The 20,647-nt window shown below is 43.6% G+C and overlaps 4 protein-coding genes and 1 long non-coding RNA gene across 5 annotated transcripts; 3 read left to right on the top strand and 2 right to left on the bottom strand.

Annotated features, from left to right (window-relative positions):
• Nucleotides 1–1,757: 1,757 nt before the first annotated feature.
• On the bottom strand, nt 1,758–7,362 carry abtb1 (ankyrin repeat and BTB (POZ) domain containing 1). The gene is made up of 12 exons (XM_076027089.1): nt 7,085–7,362; nt 6,296–6,358; nt 6,151–6,206; nt 5,882–6,026; nt 5,594–5,753; nt 5,414–5,459; nt 4,616–4,732; nt 4,401–4,513; nt 4,215–4,313; nt 3,964–4,131; nt 2,902–3,102; nt 1,758–2,643 (listed from the first exon to the last, which is right to left on the bottom strand). The coding sequence occupies exons 1-12, from the start codon at nt 7,138–7,140 to the stop codon at nt 2,437–2,439; spliced, it is 1,431 nt and encodes a 476-aa protein (XP_075883204.1). The 5' UTR covers nt 7,141–7,362; the 3' UTR covers nt 1,758–2,436.
• Nucleotides 7,363–7,880: 518 nt separating this feature from the next.
• Nucleotides 7,881–13,160, top strand: LOC142888617 (uncharacterized). Its single transcript, XR_012926712.1, has 3 exons — nt 7,881–7,958; nt 9,958–10,166; nt 12,686–13,160. It is a non-coding gene; the product is annotated as an uncharacterized LOC142888617 (long non-coding RNA).
• LOC142888615 (deoxyribonuclease-1-like) lies at nt 8,690–12,400 on the bottom strand. The gene is made up of 10 exons (XM_076027090.1): nt 12,211–12,400; nt 12,034–12,116; nt 11,748–11,836; nt 11,560–11,646; nt 11,364–11,476; nt 9,928–10,040; nt 9,618–9,766; nt 9,404–9,500; nt 9,178–9,310; nt 8,690–8,934 (listed from the first exon to the last, which is right to left on the bottom strand). The coding sequence occupies exons 2-10, from the start codon at nt 12,112–12,114 to the stop codon at nt 8,807–8,809; spliced, it is 990 nt and encodes a 329-aa protein (XP_075883205.1). The 5' UTR covers nt 12,115–12,116; nt 12,211–12,400; the 3' UTR covers nt 8,690–8,806.
• Nucleotides 13,161–13,336: 176 nt separating the features above from the next.
• On the top strand, nt 13,337–16,111 carry LOC142888616 (keratin, type II cytoskeletal 8-like). Its single transcript, XM_076027092.1, has 9 exons — nt 13,337–13,615; nt 13,747–13,955; nt 14,084–14,144; nt 14,334–14,429; nt 14,554–14,718; nt 14,946–15,071; nt 15,304–15,524; nt 15,657–15,703; nt 15,811–16,111. Exons 1-9 carry the CDS (start codon nt 13,352–13,354, stop codon nt 15,903–15,905), a joined length of 1,284 nt encoding a protein of 427 aa, XP_075883207.1. The 5' UTR covers nt 13,337–13,351; the 3' UTR covers nt 15,906–16,111.
• An 891-nt stretch (nt 16,112–17,002) lies between these two features.
• On the top strand, nt 17,003–20,639 carry LOC142888611 (NACHT, LRR and PYD domains-containing protein 4C). The gene is made up of 8 exons (XM_076027084.1): nt 17,003–18,725; nt 18,804–18,965; nt 19,069–19,242; nt 19,348–19,524; nt 19,632–19,805; nt 19,909–20,082; nt 20,191–20,358; nt 20,465–20,639. Exons 1-8 carry the CDS (start codon nt 17,164–17,166, stop codon nt 20,532–20,534), a joined length of 2,661 nt encoding a protein of 886 aa, XP_075883199.1. The 5' UTR covers nt 17,003–17,163; the 3' UTR covers nt 20,535–20,639.
• The last annotated feature ends 8 nt before the right edge of the window (nt 20,640–20,647 follow it).

The raw sequence follows: 20,647 nt of genomic DNA, 5'->3' as shown, positions 1-20,647 counted from the left end.
TAAATCAGAGCCTTTGTGCAGAGTCTGTGTGTGACTCTTGTGTCGGAGTCGATTTTTACCACCTTCCACCTTCTAAAGGTTCAGTAGATTTCAATTACTCTGGCGAGAGGGTTGAATGTCCCTCAGTTTATTAGAATCGTGTTTAAAAAAAAAAGTGGCCTCTCCAAGTTGGAAATGGCAATTAAATGGGAATTATGGAGATTAATTTAAAGTATTTATGCCTCTAAAGGTCACATACTTAACTTCAGGGCTGTGGGAACAACATTAAGTTTGAATCTGCTCAGTATTTTCTGAGTTATTTTTGTTCTGCCAGTAAAACTAAAATAGTCTCAACCTAAAATGCCCAAATATGCCTCACTAAATGTGACATTTAAACTAAATTTTACTCTTCTCGTTTTCATATTTGCACAATTTGCCTCATTTTTATTATTTTTTAAATGTCCAGGTTTGCATTGCAAAATGAGTTGCTTTTAGTTGTAATTGCATTTTAACTATTAAAAAGTATTAAATCTCACAGTGAAGAAAGTACAAACACGCATTCACACTTCTTCTTTTGTCATGCGTGTGGAGTTTTCCATTACTGCTATGGCTGCACGTAGCTATACTCACCAAACCATAAAGCACTGCATAAAAGAGGCTTGCCAGGTATTAACTGGCTGTGCGTTTTAAACATGCAAGCCTGAGTCCTGCAGAATCTGGGCTGCGAGCCAAGGGTTTTGTTGTCTAAAGATGGCCTCAGAGTTCCAGTTGAAGTGCACTTTAATGTGCCCTCTAACAGCAGCTCTGCCCCACAGTGAACTCTGTAGGATCAGAGTTTTGGACCTCAGACCTCCATTAAGGTGACGAACAGCTTTGTCTTCCGCCATCCCGCAAGACTCTTTATAACGGGGGTGATGGAGCCCACAGTGGTGCCACTTATAAACGGTGGCTTGAGCACAAAGAGGCACACATACACACCTTAAATCACTGCTAACGGTCCAACAGTGCCGCCACCATTGACTGACTCCCCCCCCACACACCCTCAACACACACAAAAATCTGCACACTGGTCAAACAGGGCAATTAAGAGAAGCGTTCCCATGAATTCGGGAGCCCCCGAGAAGGATTTACTCGCGTCCAACAAAGTGTGTAGAGGAGCGTTTCATCGCATAGCAGCAGCAAACTTCCGCTGTCACGAGTGACCAAGTCAACGTAGGAAGAAAAAGCGGGAAATGGCGCCACCTTGAGGTGGCACAGCTTTTGTTTCTCTTCTGACGCGCCACAAAGAAAACCAATGTTTAATCTTATATATTTATTTTTGTCAGTAACTTCTTTTCAATGGTGACTCAAATGCTTTTAGTTCTAACAGAGGTCAATAAAAACGGGAATAAAGAGGAATGTTTTTCACGTGTATAGAGAGGAAACTAAAAGCAGGAAGTACAGAACAATAAAGCGGAAGTTCACAACCGGAGAAGTGAGAATGTATGGCCACATGGTGGCACGACGGGGAGATGAAAACTCAAGTTCATTTCGACTTTCAGGTCAAGCAATCGATACATTACATACAAGGAAAGGTTCACTTTGTAAACTTAACCGCGATTCAGCCTGAGCATGGCTGAAAATGTTTCATTACTGGTTCAGTTTTTGCCTTTAGCACAAATTCAATGGAAGAAAGCACTTCTTTGGCACACAACCCAGAATATATCGGACAAACTCCAGGACTGTTTTATAAGGCTGAAATAGATAGGAATGACAATACAAAACAAATCAGTCATGGATTTTCACATGCAAACAGCTTTATTTTGAGTATGCACTTTCCAGAATAAATGCTTTCAAGAGAAGTTTTATAAAGTTCCTTTAAAGTTAAGCCAACATGCATACACAAAGGGGAAGTGCTTAGTTTTGGGGAGAGTGGTTTAAATACACATTACATCATGTAATATCAAATAAGGAATTACAGACTTCTTTCTGTAAAATATTCTAGTTTATCTGTTCATCAATTACCCCAATATTCCTCTTATAAGGTTCAAAGGAATCTTTTCTAAATGCCAGCCCAGCAAACACAGAGCAGCTCCGAAGCTGATCTGTGTGGGCTGGCATTCAAACATTTTGGGACAGTAAGTGTTTTTGTATCATTTACACAAATAGTATACAAAATAAATCCTTCCGGCAAAATATAGCACAATCCTTTTGTCTCAAATAATTCAACCCTCAAATTCATAACTGAAATACCAGTCTCAGGGAAAAAAAAAATAGGCAACACAAACAATTTCCTGTGAGTATATAGATATATATAAAAAAAAATGTATGGAAATCATATACATATTTTAAAAATAAAACAAACATAAATACATGTTTTTTTGTTGCTTACTACTAATGTATGCGCTCTCTCCAGCCTTAAAAAGAAGACATCAATTTTCAAAACTTTGCAGCAACAAACCACGACACGCCGACAACTCAGCACTCAATGTTGATTTGGAAGAGCAAATCCTCCAAGATCGCCAGCTTCTGGTTGGCCTCCTCGATGGCACTGTATGTCTGCACGTTGCTGGTGATGTGGAAGCGGATGTCATCCACCAGGGGGACTGAGTCGGTCACATGACGGTTCTCTAACGAGTCGGCATCCTCTTTGATCACCTCTGCAAACTCTGCGCGGCCCACCAGCTGAAACACAAACACATTGGACATGCAACTTCGTCCTCAGGAAATAAATAGCTGTCAAGACTTTTGGCTGTTCAGGTAAGGGCTTGAATATGAAAGTAGTTCAAAAAGTAATGCATCCGTCGGAGCAAAAACTTGTGTGCTGAAATTAAAGGGTAATTCAGAGCCTGAATCTGAAGAGGAACAACAATGATCAACAACCATTATGTGCGTTTCACTTCTTTTTCAAAGTGTTCAAAGCACAGAGGCACGGACTCTCACGTGATCGATGAATTTTGCCATGTACTCGGTGCAGTAATCCTCCAGCCTCGAGAGGTGGAACAGCTTCGCTATCTTCCACATTTGCACCACGTTGTCCTTACACACCGCCTGAGCCAGTGACTTCCCACAGATGCGCTTCAGTCCCGGCAGCAGATACATGTCGGCCACGCACAGCACGTCAAACACATTTTCTGCAGTGAGCTGGAAATCAAAAAAATATATGTATATGCAATCAGTCAGTCTGCAGACGGCAAAGATGGTTTTCCAACTGACACCGGTTCCTTTGTGAAATAAATCTGACTTAGTTGCTTATTCTTATATAAGCTGGACAACAACAAAATGCTGCTACCTGACCATATTATGATCTGAAAATACGACTTGATTGTTTGCAGTTGCACGCAAGGCCACATCAAATTGAGGGCATGAGTACGCACTGTTTCTTTGGTACACTATTAACAGATCATCATGGTATTCTCATTTGGCATTTGAAGCTTGTGCTCAGATTTTGGCACTGATAAAGATCTCGTGAGGTTTTCTGCATTTCTGTAGAGCTGCATTAGATCCTCTTCCACAAGCACGTCAGTGACACGACAATGCTGTGCCATCAACTATGTGGTTTATAAAGATGAACACTTGTGAAAGGGAGAGAGGCGGCACCAGTAACATGTCATACAGGTTGACCCAGTAGAACTGGCGTAATGGTAGCTTGATCTTAGCCATTTTTGTAGCTCCTGTTATTAAACATTTCCACATTCATTCCAATTAAGATTTAAAAAAAACAATTGATTTGACTGCTACAACTACTTAAAAGGACTTATTAATTTGGGATATGTGAGAAGAGGCTGAAAGAGCAAAAGTCATAACTACTTCTGCGACACATCCTGCTCCTCCTGTCTTCACGATCTCATGACTCCCAGCAATGAAACCAGTTTTGTCAGTGCCTCGCTTGTAAAATGTAACGTTTGTAATGGAATGTTTTTTTTACTTTTTGTTTTATAACCCAAATCATCTGAACGGAGAAGTCCAGGAAAGCAGAAGATCAGGGACAAACCGCGCACCAACCTGAGTGTCATCGGTGTAGATGTAATACATGACGCTGATAAAGATGTCATGCGAAATGTCGTGCAAAGTAATGGCCGGGGTGCTGGGCTGGGACTGCAGCTGCTCTCCCTCACTGAAGTGGTCCTCCACCATAGCCTTAAAGTAGTCGCTGCGTCCACAGAAAAATGCCTGGAGGCACAAGCGGGCGGCCCATTAAAGTAGCAGAGTCCCGGCTCATTTATGTGCTGTTAATGAGACATTGTGAGAAATACCTTGTGACACAAGAAGTCATAACCATCGACTCTGAAGCAGATGTCAGGACACGTTGGGAAGTGATCCACTCTGTTAAAGGGTAGTTCACCAAATCCAACCTGGAGACAGTACACAGAGAAAAAGCTTCTTTTTTCACAACCGCTGTGGTAGCGGATGTCATTCTATGTCATTATTTCCTTTCTTACTCTTAGATCAGGGGGCATGGCGCAATCTGCCAATTGAGCCATGTCCTCCTGCAGGCGACAGCTATTGGCCTCCAGGCTCAGGACCTTGACACAGACTCCGGGCTTGTTGGACACTAGAGCACGAGAAATACACAGACACACATGAGGCAATACGTGCGTACTGGGGAGAAGAATAGTAAGAAAGTTGTGCACACAATTCAGGGGAACTTTCTTACCAAACTCATACACCTGTTTGCATTTTTTCTGAAGCTCCTCTATGAGAACATTCATTTTGCACTGCTTGGCCAGTCGTCTGCAGTCCTCCACCAGGGTGATGTCGATAGCCATTCTTCCTGAAACGTGCGACACACACGTAGGTTCAACTCTGTGTTTATACCTGAGGACTTCAGTGTTACAACGTCGGGCCGTGCGTGCGTGATGTTTCACACAGAGATGTTTCTTAATAGGATGTCTCTGCCTTCTAAAAAACATCTGTTGCAAAACTTGCAGACACATTTTTTTATTAGTGGCAGTCCGCCAGTTGTAAGGAGTGCCTGTTTGTTAAATCGTCTCATCGTGACCCCTCGTTGGTCACAGGCTCGCAAAATGGGAAAACACCTTGACAGGAATCTTAGAAGTGGATCTTTTGTCTTCTTTAACATTAACAGTCCTGTATCTTGCATTTTGTAAGCTATAATTACTTGGTATAATATACTATACCCCTAAAACTGTATAAGACCCCTCCCCCCGCCCCCACTTCATATTTATTATTCTGTTTGCAACACTTGATTCTAGCCTCCTGGTTGGACTGATGTTTTACTGGAGCATCCACGTGTTTGGGAAGGAGGTGGCTACAAGATGGTCTGAGAATTCGGCTCTCAACACCTGGCTAGGCGTGTCATAAGTGTCCTCTGTAACTAGGGGATTGCTTCCATTCAACAACAACAAGTTTTTGCAAACCAAAGAAGTCAACAAGCCGGTACACGCAAAGAGACACTGACGCAGAGTCAGGCCACGTTTGAGCCAACACCCACCTGTGTAGAAGTATTGCAGAATAGCTCTGAAAGCGGCAGGATTCACCTGAGCGTTAAAAAAAAAAAAAAAATTTAATCTAAAACAGACCTCATGTGAGGGTTATGCAAATGTTTAGTGACAAAAAAGGCAAACAATGAAAACAATAAAAAGTTAATGAACCAGAATATTATTTTATCTACCAGAGGGTGTTTGAGGGTGATCAGTTTCTTCTCGCTCCATTTGGTTTCAAACATGCGAGTAAAGTATTCGGAGCGAGCGCTCAGGATACATCTGTGAGCTGGGAATATTTGTCCATGGACCAGGAACTCGACATCGCTGTATTGACCCTGTTCCAACAACCTGTGGCACAAATATGTGGAACAGTACGCGTAAGGTGAACTAAACTGCTGTGAGACATAACTAGTCTGTTTCTTTGCGGAAAAACGAAAGGTATACTGTATTTGCATGCGTTTCCCTCTGCCCCTCACATGTGCAGGCAGTAGTCGAAGCCCTCCCGCTGCATGGCGCGGACACTGACGCACTTGTAGTCCTTGAGTGTGCGTCGCACGCTGTCATTCAGAGAGCCGTACATGCACCTCTCGCCGTCGAACGTGTTGGCTTCACACTTGGCGCCTGACAGCAGGAGAAAAGAAGAGAAAGGGAGCTGATTACACCACGGATATCTTCTGCGATCGTGCGCAACCTGTAGAGGTTTTACTCGTGAGAACAACCCTAAAAAGTGAAATACCAGTCTTACCACTAGCCAACAGGTAATGGACCAGCTCCTCATGGCCACAAAGGCACGCGTAATACCTTTAGGGAGGAGGGAAATACACCACAACTTAAATTTTGAGAAGTGATCATGAAGTGGCTCAAGAATGTGTCACAATTTTGGAACTTACAGTGGGGTGCTGTCCCATTTGTCTCTTACATTGAAGTCCACGTCTCTTTGTTCCACAAGGTATCTAAGAGAGAAAAGAAACAGGTGGTTTAAAGTCTTGCACTGGACGATTGGAGCAGCTGTGGGCATCCAATGCCCAATACTGCTCTCATTGACTGATGTCACTTTATCCAGCATGAAAGCCTCCTTGTGTTCAGTGACCCATTTAAAAATGTGGAGTACTCTGCTGTGTCAATTCTCCTCCACATCAACGCATCAGAAGGGGGCGGGGGGGGAAGTCCAGCATAATGTTTAGTTGAAGGTCAAACGGGGGAAAGCGAGGAGAGAGGAAATTAAATTGCCTATATCTTATTAAAACCGGTAGCACCAGAACAGAACAGGAGCATACGCAGTTGTCGCTTGCATAATCAGTCACCAACGCATCCCTGTCCAGCGCCAGGGAAAGGTGTGTTAGGAAGGTTTGGAGAAACCCCCCCTTGGATAAATCAAAACCATCTCGTCATTGTTGGCACTGCAAACTGAGCAGCAGCACCGTATTACGTTTACGCGTTAGCTCACTGTTGGCGCCATGACACTGCTTCCTGAGCCATATCGTATTCAAAACAGTCAGACGATGAGGGGGTTAACCCGGAAACCCGGACACGCAAATAACGTAGGAAATGGCAATTACGCACACATGCGCAGCTGCTGATAGCGTTGTTTCTTTTTGTTGTTGTTGTTGTTGTTTTGTTTTTTTTAAAGGAAGGCAAAGGCAAAGCAATGACAGCGTCCGCTGAAGCTGACTGTTTACCTGACTCTACAAATGTCGCCCCTTCTGCAGCTACTAAACAAGTCGAACACGTCCATAGTGACCGTAGTGTTTGCAGTCCTCTTTGATGCATTGGGACGGCCTGTCTGCCGTGCGGGGAAGCGATGGTCGGGTGAGACTTCGGCGTTTTTGCGAGCGCTGGACTCTGGTGGAAGTTCGCGGTCTGGCTTGTCAGAATCCTTTTGGCACAGTTGTTGTTGACACTCGGAGAGGCTCGGTGTTATGATGGAAGATGTCCGGCGGTCACGTGACCCTCGTCGACTTCACTGGAGTAGGACACGAAAGCACTCAGGGGGATCGCGTAAACAGAAAATGTTGAGTAATTGTTTTCCACCCGTATAGACAATACAGGATGAACAGTTGTGTTTTTAAGTGAATTAATCCACAGTCCTATTTTTTTTTATATCTTTTTTTTTTTTTTGCTATGATTGTCATATGAATAAGCCACGGCAGCTAAATATCGGACCGAAAGCTTGTTACGTGAACGCACCACACTGTGTGTTGTTTACATCTTTATAGCCCAATAAGCGACGTGCACAAAAAAATCTCCACATCAACATTTCTGGCATTATCAAGTACGAATTGTGCTTCTGTTTGCTTACACGAAGTTCCACGTTACAACACACCTCTGTCCAACATTTCACAACAACACTAATCTGAGGTCCATGTTACATACTGTAGTAGACAAAAGTCATTTAGCGTGCTTTGATTTTGGTTTTCTACTATATTTTTTTTTTGTGTCCTCAACTTAATGGCTTTTACAGCAACATGTATTTAAGATGACTGGAATTAAATGCATTTACCTTTACGTTTGGTGGGAGAATTCTTCACAGTATATGACCACCTGGTTTGGAACGTAGGCAATTCAAATGCTTGCAACGGTATTTTTGTATGGCTGTGGTGGTGAAAGCGTTCTTCTTGTGTATCGAAATCAGGCGTGTTTTGATAAATGACAAGTCAATCTAGAGTGCTACCAGCGTTACGATTCACATACTGACTGTGCTTTTTTTTTTTTTGCTTTTTTTTTTACCCTGCAAAAATGAACGTCATCGTGTTGCCTTCGCTCCCTCCTGTCCTGCTGCACGCTCAAAATGTGCGCAAACTGACCACCAGCCTATCACACCTCGGTAGGTGGGGCTTACAAGTCTTGAAACCATAGACATAATGCTTGAAACTATTGTCGTCAGGTGTGCCCTCCAGCGTTGCAGTGGATGCAGTTGGATTTGCTGCCCTCCTCTGGTCAGAGAAAGGCATACCGCTTTGTTTAGCGTTTCTGAGTGGCATTTCTTTTTCTTTTTTTTCTTCTTTTTACTGTAGTGCACACGAAATTCACATTTCAGAGCCTACCAGGCTGGTAATACATGGCTTAGTGAAAAAAAACAAGCAAATGTTTTTACCAATTTATCCATATTTTCATTGTTTTTTTTTATTTTTATTTTTTTAAAAATTTATATTAAAACAAGTATGATGGCCTGAAAATTCACTTTTTCGACAAAAATGTGGCAGTACCATTGTCAATAATTTTACAGTTTTTTTTTTTATTTATTTTTACATACAAATAAAAAGAAATGTAATAATAATGTTCACACTGACATAATTGTAGGGGTAAGCAATTTAGCCATTTTTATTGTAAAAACATACATACATACAATAATTTGTAGTTTGTAGAGAAATTTACACCTGAGCAGTTTTTGTTGTTACCAGTCAGTTTTCTCGTCGAAATTTCAAAAGGTGCTGTTTCAATAAGGAGACCTGAAGATGAAGCTTTTCTTGTTCCAGCTGTAGGTTTTCTTTCTGCAGTTTCAATATGTCCAAATGCACTTGCTCTGTCACTGTGTGGGGAACAAGGAAAACACACAGACAAGCAGTTTGCATCATGCGAGCCTTCAGGTTGAGCACGAAATAGACCGACGTGAAAATCTTTCCCTAATTCCAGCTATGCCTTGCAAGTAATTATACCTCTGCTGTCCTGCGCAGAAAAACACTGCTGTGAGAGTTCAAAGAACAACCGGCCTGCGGTTATAATGTCTATTGTCTATTGGGGGGACGGAGTGAATCATGTTATTATTCCGTACCTGTGACAGCTCTACTGACTGATGCGTTCTGGGTGTTGACATTGTCACGTCTCTGAGTAGTTTTTTCCATCCAGAACGGCATAACTTCACATAATTCAACTTCAACAGGGTAGTGGTCGCTAACTCTCAGGGCCTGCAGGGCAACACACGTCTTTACACTTCATAGGGCGTTAAAGTGAACGTGCGCTTACGAGCATTTTTTTTTTGCTGCGAGGAGAATACGCACCATTTCTTCAGTCATACCGTACTCCTTCTGGAAATTGAACGGCTTGGCAGAGTTCGGCAGGACAGCCGCAAGCACGTCATCCCCATAAACAACAATCCTATAAGAAAATTGTGTCAGTTCATCCGTCGTCGGATAAAAATATCATTACGTTTTGATAGTGTCTAGAAATAATTCTCTGGAATTCCAAGAATGGAGATCTCGAATGTATACATGCCGGTCGTGGGTGTGCTCGTTTGATGTTTTTGCAGTCGTGTCGACGTCATCGGCAATGAGCCAATGGAAATTCCTGTCGCTGCGAATACGAACCCCTGTCATCTCCTCACTGCGGGTGTTCCCTCTAAAATCACCCAGGATGATTACATTCTGAAAGGATTAAAAAAATCAAAAATTTAATTTTTTTTTGCAGTAATATGTAGGAATAAAGTCAATATCATATCCAAACAAAGCTGACATCATTATGTGGGCATTTAAAAGTTGTGAAACTCTGAAATGAATAATAAAAAAAAACAGACAGTGGAACTCACGTCGGTTTTCCATTTGTCTTTGACCAACAGGAAGACGTCGTACAGCTCATCCAGCTCTTTCTCCGAGTCCCACGGGGTGCTGCGGACCGGGATCATCACTATTTCCTTTAGCACTGCAATCACAAAAGTCCTGCCGATGAGACTCAGACCCGCATGCTCCGATTCAGCCACTGCACCGATGATAGACAAACAGAGGCAGAGGCTGACAACGATTCAAGTGCAACCCTGATTGATGGAAGGTCGGTCGATTAAGCGATTCAAGCAATTCATTGAGACTTGACTGCCGCGTCACTTTACTCTATTCTCTGGCTTGTTCAGTGTGCAGCTGAACAAGCCGAAGTTGAAGTTCTTTGCAGGCTTGAAATGAAGGGAGCACATTTCATACTTACATTTGTTGCCTGTAAAGTTCAGAAATTATAAAAAAAAAATAAGGAAAAATGGTTAGACTGCAACTTGATGTGTGTTCCCAAGGTGAGATACCTGGAGCAGCAGAACAAAATGCTGGAAACCAAGTGGAAGCTGCTGCAAGATCAGACAGCCAGCACCTCTAACGCAGAGCCCCTGCTGAGAGCCTACATCGCTAACATACAGCGACAAGAACAGGCTAGACATGGAGAACGGAGCCATGCACGCAAACGTGAACAACTATAAGAAAAGGCAAGATCCGTCTTGGCAAACGAGGGGAGAAAAAAACAGCAGCACCTGTGAACTTGAGCCCAGTTTTCAGACATGAAAAAGAAGAAAAGAAAAAAGGGGAAAAGGGAGAAAAAGAAAAAAGTTTAGAAAATATTTTGAGATTTTGTTGATAACGTTCAAGGCCTTTCATGTCCAGCCTCAATGCCACACCTCAGGTGTGCTGGTTCCCGTTAAGCGCCAGTGCATCCTGAGATCACACACTCTCAGGCCTTCAATCACTTCTTTGAAAAGCGCAATTTAAAGAAAGTTATCATTTGTGTGTGTAGTGTTTGTGTTTTTTCAAGCTTCAAAACTATCTTGTATATCTTGTGGGAGTTCAATTTCAGCGCAATTTATTTTCTTTCCCTGTTCATTTTGTCAAGCATTTGAGGCCTTTAAATTGTTTGCAACAATGTTCTTTTGGATGCGCCGGCACTGTTTTTATTGCATGACTGCCTATGGTCATCAGGGTGTGTGAGAGCGTTGGAGGGTTTGGGGGAGGTGTGTGTGTGGACGTGTGTGTGAATGCACACAGAACACACACACGCTGACTTGACTTGATAAACCTGCCTTCTGTTCATCTGTCGCACCAGATCAGATCTATGCCGCTGTTCTAAACATAGGCATGACTCACACGCGCCGCAGACAGGCGCAGACACAATGGCTGAATGAGGACACGGAGAAACAAAAGCTACAAAAAAAAAAAAATCAAAACACACAAATCAAGGCGTCCGGTTTTGTAATAACCCATCAAAACTGACCCGTGTTGTGAGACTTGAAGTGGAGAATGTAGGGCTCCCTTGCAAAGGCGTCCACGTCGTCCACCTGGTTATCCTCATACTGATATGAGTCGACCAGATCGACAACATCATCTCTTGGAAGGGAAGAAAAAATAAAAATATGGCGGCAGACAATTACATAAATAAACGTCCCTGTGGTGATGTGATCTCGTCTTACCTGTACAAAAACAAGAACTGCTCCTTGTATCTGTTCCTTCCCAGGCGGCTACTGAGCTGCATAGCATAGTGATGAGTTGTGTTGACTCTATGAAACAAAGCAGAAACAGCAACGAAGAGACGTGCCATGACGCTAAGAACACAAGCAGGACATTTTCACATGGATAAAAAGCTGAATTGCAAAGCTACCTGTTCAGCTCCTTCAGGAGAAGTCTCACAGAAGCTCCGCTAACATCGACCACCTCCAAAATCACTACAATGTCATATCGAGATAAAATCTAGGAAAAAACGAAAAAAGATCCCACAAGATTCAATTAAAGTTGAATTAAAATTAAAGCAGATTCAATTGATAAGTGATTTTCACAGCAGCCTGACTCTCCATTTGGCTGCTTCTCAAATATTACAGCACCAACTTATGCATTCAAACATGACTCACATTAGTCATAGTAGTCTCTTAACATTCTGACTGTGTTACCTTGACAAAAGTCGAGAGGATGTCCAGATCTGAGGCTTTCGTGAGCCCAAACCGCTGAGCGTTGAATGAAGCAATCTTCATGTCTGACAAGAGAGGATTGAAACATTAAAAAAGAACACCTAAAAATGAAGACATTGTTAAATGCAAACAGCTATTTTTCTACTCGAGTGTACATACCCTCAATAGTGTGGTTACTCCGTGCAAAAGGCACAGCCTGACTGGCGCAGAGCGTCGGCACACCTCCAGAATAAACCCGGTTGTACGAGAGATTTATTTCCAAGTGTTTTAAAAGGGAGGTGATGCTTCACAGTTTAAACAAAGGAAAACATGATTGACACCACACAGACAAGTTTTTTTTTTTCTTTTTTTTCCGCTTACAACCATCATGTCACTTTCAGTGACTACTCATGCAGAAAAAACAGCATAGTTTAATATCATTACATGTTCGGCCTATTAAACTGTGAAAGAAAAGAATGACCAGGATAATCAAACATCAGGAGTCAAACAATAAACTCATGACAAGCAGGTTTTTAACAAAATGAGAGACAGGAAACAGGAAATTGGTATCCCTGGGGTCAGATAAGAGGTTGAGGATTGATAACATCACAGTTTGGAATTTGAGAGGTCTAATAAAGCAGCCTTTTCTTTCCAGGTCAAGAGGTCCTGGTTGCAAAAGCTTGGTCATTTGAAGATTCACACCTATATCTTGGAAACGAATGGACAAAGCCTGAAGACAAAAGGGAGGCAGTCACGTGTAGTCACGTATACCCTCTGTGTTCTTCGCGCAATCTGGCCGAGTATCGTGAAAATGATTTTGTTTCAACAAGCGTGAGATCAGGACGTATAGCCAAATATCCTTTCCACATTGTTCCATTTCCTATACTGATCCCTCAGCTCTCCTCATCATTAAAGTAAAACATTAAGCCTTAAAATAACTGCACTTTCTGATTCCTCAATTGCCGTTGTATTAATTTACAGGATAAACAAAACATTTGTGAATCGGTCGCACTTGTCATTTGGAGGATCTTGTTTTCACCTCAAAGAGAAACTTGATGAGTACTCTCAGGAACATAAAGCTGCAGAACCAGCCTAAATTCCAGCGCACGCAACAATGAGGCTTTTAGGCAGAAGGGGGGTAGGTGGGAGAGCAGGTGGCATGTGTCAGACTGGTTTACCCACATTGGTAGGCCACATAGCTCTGTTATCAGACCACACCCTTACCTATCTATAAAGAGGGACCCTAAAGAGAGAGACAGATGCAGTGCAGAGCTCAACCTCCTGGTCTCCTCATCTCTCTCCAGCAGCAAACGCAGCAAATATGAGTCTGAGAAGCAAACACAGCAGCCGCCCAGGCCTGCGTTCGTCCACGGGGGGCTTCAGCAGTGTCTCCTTGGGGTCCTACTCCATCCCAAGGATGAGCCAAGGGGGGATGAACACGATGCCCATCACAGCTGTGACCGTCAACAAGAGCCTGCTGACCCCGATTAACGTTGACATCGACCCCGGTGTCCACGCCGTCCGGCAGCAGGAGAAGGAACAGATCAAAAGTCTCAACAACCGCTTTGCCTCGTTCATTGACAAGGTAAGCATGAGGGGTTCCAATTTTCCAAAGTCAAAGGCGGCACAGGTGTCGAACTTGAAACTCACCTTATTCCAATAACAATATGAGAGGAGCCACTTTGGTTAGACTGCAACTTGATGTGTGTTCCCAAGGTGAGATACCTGGAGCAGCAGAACAAAATGCTGGAAACCAAGTGGAAGCTGCTGCAAGATCAGACAGCCAGCACCTCTAACGCCGAGCCCCTGCTGAGAGCCTACATCGCTAACATGCAGCGACAGCTGCAGTTTCTCAACACTGACAAGAACAGGCTAGACATGGAGAACGGAGCCATGCACGCAAACGTGAACAACTATAAGAAAAGGCAAGATCCGTCTTGGCAAACGAGGGGAGAAAAAAACAGCAGCGCCTGTGAACTTGAGCCCAGTTTTCAGACATGATTTCCATCACTGATAACAGATTGAGTAATCTGACATCTGTGTGCTATTTCAGGTATGAGCAGGAGATCAACAAGAGGAATGATGGAGAGAATGAGTTTGTCATGCTAAAGAAGGTAGGATGGGCAGCTGTTGATTTGCTGATTGGCTGCATCGACCCATTTTATCAGACCTTAAATTACCTCTGGGGACAAATAAAAAGATAATATACCAGAGGGAAAATGCAGCCACACATTCAACGTGTATTTTAACGTGAATGACGCTGTTCACTCATCGCCAAAATATTCTTCATTGATTGCCTGCAGGATGTGGACACAGGCTATCTGTCAAAGGTGGAGCTAGAAGACAAAGTATCTTCAATCCACGATGAGTTCAACTTCTACAAGGCTTTCTACGATTCAGTAAGTAATCACTCATCATGTTGACAGCAAAAAACACATTTAAAGTTTTTTCAATGGAGGATTTTCTTTGTCGAAATGTTACTGTTTGTGCTGTTTTTGATAGATTTATTCCTTCGTTTAATAGGAGCTGCGTGAGGTGCAAGAAAGCTTGAAGGAGACCTCTGTGGTCGTGCAGATGGACAACTCGCGTGTCCTCAACATGGACAAAATCGTCTCTGAGGTCAGGGCCCAGTATGAGGACATTGCAGCCCGCAGCCGCGAAGAGGCTGAAACCTGGCACAAGAGCAAAGTGAGTGACCAATGACGCCGCCTTGACTAAAAGACAAAATAAATCACACTGTTCCAGATCTGACAAATCTGTCGTTTCACTCGGCTTTCTTTTAGAACAGGACATGTGACCAGGGTGGACAGTAAACTAAAGTGCATTAATCTATTGAAATGCACTCCTTTGTTGACAGGAAGAGAGTATGAAACCTGTGAACTGTTGATCTCACATTCGCTGTCTGCCCATACCAGTTTGACCAGATGAGTGCCGAGGCAGACCAGTATGGAAATAACCTCCGCACCGCCAAGACAGAGATATCAGAGCTCAACCGAATGATCAGCCGCCTGCAGAGTGAAATCCTGTCCGCAAAGGCACAGGTGGGTCAAAGGTTAATGAAGATTGTATATGATGCCCATTTGTGTTTCGGATCCCCAATTAAAGTCTCTGTGGGGCAAAAACAAAAACAAAAAATCCAAAGTACGCTGACAGTGACAGCAACAACAAAGCTACACTGACGTCACATGCCATAAATTTAAACTCTAGCTTTCTTACACCTGACATCATCTGTACACACTATACTTACACCGTGCCTTCCTCCGCCCTTCCCAGAGTTCCACCATTGAGAGCCAGATAACCGACGCGGAAAACCGTGGCGACAGCGCCGTGCAGGATGCCAAGGACCGTATCAGAGACCTCGAGCTGGCCCTGCAGAGGGCCAAGCAAGACATGGCTCGGCAGCTCAGGGAGTACCAGGAGCTCATGAACGTCAAGCTAGCCCTGGACATTGAGATCTCCACATACAGGAAGCTCCTGGAAGGAGAGGAGGAGAGGTAACTTGCACTTAATGAGCTTAATGGGGAGTGGATAAAGAGTTTCACAAGGGAGGGGGGACATCTGACACTTTTCAAAAGCTAAACTGTGCATTGATACTGACAGTGTATTTCCTGTTTTCTTTTCCACAGACTTGGACAGCAGTCTGTTCTGAGCATCCAAACTGTGCCTTCCAAAGGTAACTAGGCCACTGTACTTCCACCTGAAGAACCACCGCTGGCTTTAGAATTCGTGTGACAGCTCACAGTGCGCTTTTGAGTGTATTTTTACGTGTCGTCCTCGCAGCGATCTCTCCAGTTGACAACAGCCAGGAGCGACGGTCAGGCGCGATTTTCATCAAGACAGTGGAGACTCTAACAAATCATACAAATACAATTTAGAAGAACATAAAAAAACCTAACTGTATTCACACTAACGTTCTAACCATCATGACCTAAACCCTCTCTGTGAATTTAACAAGAACTCATACACCAAGTGCCACAGAATTCCCTTCATGTGATATCTAATGGAGTCATTTGTTTAGACTGTTTAGACAGAGTTCCACTTTGCTTGTTTATTAAATAAATAAAAAAAATGCACTCAGTTACACGGTCACTCGTGAGTTCTTCATTGGATCAAATCATATGATTTGATTTGATTCTTTATTGGATGTGAAATGCAGTACACTTCACTATTTTGCTTTCCCAACACAGAAATTATGTACAAGATGAAAGAAATGAAGCTGCTTTGAGTGACATTTCATGCGATGGCCCCAGGTTAGACACTAACAAAATGAGTTATTTCCATGTACACTCTAAGTCTGAAAGACAGTTGCGTCTGACAAAACGCCATGTTTTAGTGGCAACACAATTTAAGTGGAACTGCACATTCATGATACTACACTGTGTAGTACACGTCATTCATTGGGAACAGAGGGTCCGTGAAGGTGCTACGGCTCTGTTCCCTACCCGATTAGTCCTGCGGACTGTACGGAAAAGGACCCGCAGTGCAAAGGTTACAGCAAATTTGCCCAATCAAAAATCGCACCGGACTTTAATCAATTACGTGCTTACAGCGGCCAATTGACCTATGCATTTCCTTATCAATATTTTTTCTTTAATATCATGATAAATATATATAATTCTTTGTAAGAACACATTACTCCTCGAACAGATTTATCAGATCATAATCGCATTTGTACGGACAATATTGTGCATATGCAACATTCACAGAACCCTACGACCTGCTGGTACCAAGAACACGCTATTCTTCAAATGAAATTTACCTTTGGACACAATGAGTCATTGCCGAGCCCCGACTGCAATAGCCATAGATATCTATGGCAATAACGCAATAACCGCCAGGGCACAGTGCTTCCTGATTTGAGCTCCGCACGAAGACAGAGCGACTGCCGTAGTTGCGTTCCCTTGCTTCTCACGGTAGTTATCTTTAATCCTTCCTTGTTTTGTTTTGTTTGTTTTGTTTGTTTGTTTTGTTTTTTGGGAGGGATCATTTGCGATAGATATGTCTAGTTACTGTAATCACTCGACTGTTATTGTTCTCATGCACGGAGTGACGTTCATTTGACAAAATTCTGTGTAGTCTCAAGTTACAGGTCACTGATGTTAAGTGCATTTTCCCTCCACAGCGGTTGACAAAATGGATAAAAGCTCCATCTTGGCACATATTCTGGAGCCCGAAGGCTCGACGTCGCTCCTCGGCGGCGAGCTGTCAGCCAGAGTCGTGAACCAAGAGAAGTATATATCCCCACTGTGTACAGTTGAGACAGACAGCCCAGTCTCCCTTGACGACGCGTTCCAAAGTGCGCTTTCTGATGATGTCAAACCCATCACGCTGATTGGCCCAGAGGGTTCCGGCAAAACTACTGCATTGGAGAGGCTTGTCGTGGAGTGGGCCAAAGGAAAACACCTCCAAAAGTTTTCCTGTGTTTTCCTTTTCCGCTTGAAAGAGTTAAACTCTCTAAATGCGCCGCTCTCCCTGCAGTCGTTAATGCTCCAACATCACGGCCACGTCACTCCAGAGACCACAGCCCTTGTTTTCCAGCGGCCCGAGGAAGTGTTGTTGGTTTTTGACGATGTGCACCATTGCAGAGAAAGCCTTGACCCATTGGTCCAGACGACCCTCTGCTCTGACCCTAGCCAGGCAGTCTCACTGTCCTGTCTGCTGGCCAGCATCCTGCACGGATCTCTGCTGAAGGGTGCTGCAGTCATTTTGGCAGCTGGACCAACGGATTGTCTAGATTTTCTCAGCAGCACTGCATTGTTAGGTTTTCAAAAAGCCCAAAGAGAGGCTTTCTTTAACATGTTCTTTAGTGATCCAAGTGTTGCACAAAAAGCAGTGACACACATGGAAAAAACTCTCGGCTTCTATGATTTTTGTACTGCCCCTAGATTCTGTTGGACAGTCTGCAGTATCTACAGGTCCCTGATGGATGCTGGAAGGAACCTTCCTGAGACGTTATCCCAGCTATTTGTAGAAATCCTGGTGTACCTACTTGGGACGCTCTCACTCAGTGAGGCCAGCAACAGGAAACTAGTGTTGACCCTTGGCAAGATGGCAACTCACTGCTATCTTGAGCAGCATTTGAGCTGCACAAGAGAAGAAATGAATTCATTTGGTTTTCAACAGCTTTTTAACGCAGCAAGTGTTTTCTTACAGGCGCATGGTGATCAGGCGGACAGGTTCGCTTTCCACTCCCAGCTGATACTGGACTTCCTCGTTGCTGTGTCATTTTATTTGGACGGTGTGAAGTGTGAGGGTGTTATGGACATGTTGAAAAAGCAAAAGCCCTTCGCAGACTTTGCAGGTGCCTTCATGTGCGCACTTGCAGAGCCAGCTCAGCGCAGACAGCTGGAGGCACTGCTGGGTGAATTTAACTCTGATCAGATTGCAGATTTTAAATCGTGGTTTAAAACCAGCTCCGAGAAGACACTGGAAGGAATCCGCTATGAGGAGCACCTTTACTACTTCCATCTTCTCTACGAAGCCCAAAATGAGAGCTTGGTGAAAGAGATTGTTACACCCTCAGCAAGAATGGGGCTGAGCTTTGGAGGCCTGAACCTCCAACAGTGCCCAGCTCTAAAATATGTGTTGAAGTGTCTTGATGAGGTGCAGAAGCTGAATCTGCACATGACTAAAAACATGACCGAGGAGCTAGCGGAGTCTCTCGCTCCAGTGATGACCATGGCCCATGAGATAGAGTAAGTCGTAAGGCACCACATTATTTATGCGTGGGTTATGCCGTCATTTACAAGATTGACTTGTTGTGTCCCAAATAGGTTGGGTAGCAGCACACTGAGTGCAGGCGCAGTTCCTCATTTGGCCTCAGCCCTCAGAAGTGGACTTACCAAGTATCTGAATCTGTCCAACTCGGGTCTCGGAGATGAAATGTTTGAAGTCCTTTGCACAGGACTCAACTGCTGTGGACTGCAGACATTGTCGTAAGATTGCTGTGAAACATCCTTGACTGCAATGAAGCCAGTCATATGTATATACTGTATATTTATAATAAGTCTCTTTCTATATTCATCTTCGATCACATAGGCTTGTCAGCTGCTGCCTGACGAAGAAAAGCTGTGCAAATCTGGCGCTGGCACTAGCCTCCACAAGTTCTCAATTGTCCAATTTGAACTTGTCATTTAATGCCTTTGGTGATGAGGGTCTTATTGAACTGTGCAAGGCCCTGGGAAGTCCCCACTGCAAGCTACAAGCCCTGAGGTATGTAGTCTACACAGGGTAGCATTCATTTCTATCAGCATTATTTATTTTACTTAAAAAAGACTTCACTTTGAGGATGGAAAAATATTTTTGTTTGTTCTGAAGTGTAGCGAATTGTAATTTGGCTGGGGAATCCATGAAGGCTTTATCACAAGCTGTGATTTCAGGCCAGTCACAGTTGAAAAGGTTCGACCTGACTAGCAACTACCACTTTGGTGTCTCTGGGGTCGAGGCTTTGTGCAAAGCTCTGCAACACCCCCTCTGTAAACTACAGAGCATTAGGTAAGTGTTCCAGATGATTAAACTGCTGTCCGCACTTTCAATAGATTCTTTGTGAAAAACGCAGCCTTTAATCATTCATAGTTGTATGACTCGGTTTTCCTTTTTAGCCTGTATTGCTGCGAGCTGCCTGGCGAGATCTGTCGTCCTCTCATGGAGGCCTTGATGTCGGAGCACTGCTTACTGTCAGAGCTGGACCTGTCAGTGAATGAATTAGGCCAAGAGGGGGCGCTGCTCCTCTGCCAAGCCCTGAAACGACCTGGATGTCCAATGGAAAAACTTGGGTTGGGCCAGAAGTTAACATAGCATTATTGAATGCCTCAGAAATTAAGCATTTCCTTTCCCAAAATATAAAATAAATACATTTCTGTTTGTCTTGTGTCTCAGCTTGGCTCGATGCGAATTGACCCAACCAGTCTTCAAGGAACTAGGCTCACTGCTGAGTAGCGGGACTTCTCAACTCAAGTCTTTGAGTGTAGGTCTACATGAAGTGGGCGATGAAGGGGTCAAATATCTCTGGGATGCTGTTGCACACCCAAATTGTCTGCTGGAGGACCTCGAGTGAGTTCTGCACTAATAAGACTGCATCTTTTTTTTGCCAGTATATTTTGGTGTGTAGCTTATTTAGATCTGTCTGCATCTTTTTTTTTTTTCTTTTTTTTTTTGCAGTGTTGAAATGACTGGTTTGACAGACGCATGCGTCAAGGACTTGTGTGCTGCTGTACGAGCCAGCAGGACATTAAAGAATCTGGAGCTGAGGAACAACTCGCTGACTGACGAGTCTGTCCCAGCCCTTATCCAAGTCATGCAGGAACGCCCAAACATGGTGGAGTTGTGGTAAGTCTCCAGATGAAGGTGGAGCTAATCGAGCTTTCTGAACTCAATGTGCTCAAAGTATGTTTCACAGACCAAAACCTCTTACTTCTGTGTCTTGCTGCTTCAGCATACGGTACAACGAAATCTCTGAGGACGTTTTCGAAATACTTGAGGAGTGTGGAAGAATAAATTACTGAAGAAGACCTAATTGAGTAAACGGCTTGGAGACCACTTGTATGGAATATTAAATGCTGCAAATCAACTCACTTGTCAATAAAAATCTAGTTTAAAATTAGCTATGTTTGTCTCA

This window comes from Nelusetta ayraudi, unplaced genomic scaffold (assembly GCF_046127955.1).
Source record: "Nelusetta ayraudi isolate G7.1 ecotype Tasmania unplaced genomic scaffold, CSIRO-AGI_Nayr_v1 ptg000019l, whole genome shotgun sequence".
Lineage (NCBI taxonomy): Eukaryota > Metazoa > Chordata > Actinopteri > Tetraodontiformes > Monacanthidae > Nelusetta > Nelusetta ayraudi.
Note: the sequence above shows the minus strand (reverse complement) of the source record. Positions and strands in the feature narration are given on the sequence as shown.

Coding starts and splice junctions, on each gene's coding strand:
- abtb1 (XM_076027089.1), bottom strand. CDS start 7,140: ATGGACGTGTTCGACTTGTTTAGTAGCTGCAGAAGGGGCGACATTTGT. Junction 6,359..7,084: donor GGCGACATTTGTAGAGTCAG/GTAAACAGTCAG, acceptor TTTCTCTCTTAG/ATACCTTGTGGAACAAAGAG. Junction 2,644..2,901: donor TGGCAAAATTCATCGATCAC/GTGAGAGTCCGT, acceptor TTTGTGTTTCAG/CTGGTGGGCCGCGCAGAGTT.
- LOC142888616 (XM_076027092.1), top strand. CDS start 13,352: ATGAGTCTGAGAAGCAAACACAGCAGCCGCCCAGGCCTGCGTTCGTCC. Junction 15,525..15,656: donor CTGGAAGGAGAGGAGGAGAG/GTAACTTGCACT, acceptor TCTTTTCCACAG/ACTTGGACAGCAGTCTGTTC. Junction 15,704..15,810: donor CCAAACTGTGCCTTCCAAAG/GTAACTAGGCCA, acceptor TCGTCCTCGCAG/CGATCTCTCCAGTTGACAAC.
- LOC142888615 (XM_076027090.1), bottom strand. CDS start 12,114: ATGAAGATTGCTTCATTCAACGCTCAGCGGTTTGGGCTCACGAAAGCC. Junction 9,311..9,403: donor ACGGTATGACTGAAGAAATG/GTGCGTATTCTC, acceptor GTTGCCCTGCAG/GCCCTGAGAGTTAGCGACCA. Junction 8,935..9,177: donor AGTCAGTAGAGCTGTCACAG/GTACGGAATAAT, acceptor TTCCCCACACAG/TGACAGAGCAAGTGCATTTG.
- LOC142888611 (XM_076027084.1), top strand. CDS start 17,164: ATGGATAAAAGCTCCATCTTGGCACATATTCTGGAGCCCGAAGGCTCG. Junction 18,726..18,803: donor ACCATGGCCCATGAGATAGA/GTAAGTCGTAAG, acceptor TGTCCCAAATAG/GTTGGGTAGCAGCACACTGA. Junction 18,966..19,068: donor TGTGGACTGCAGACATTGTC/GTAAGATTGCTG, acceptor TCGATCACATAG/GCTTGTCAGCTGCTGCCTGA.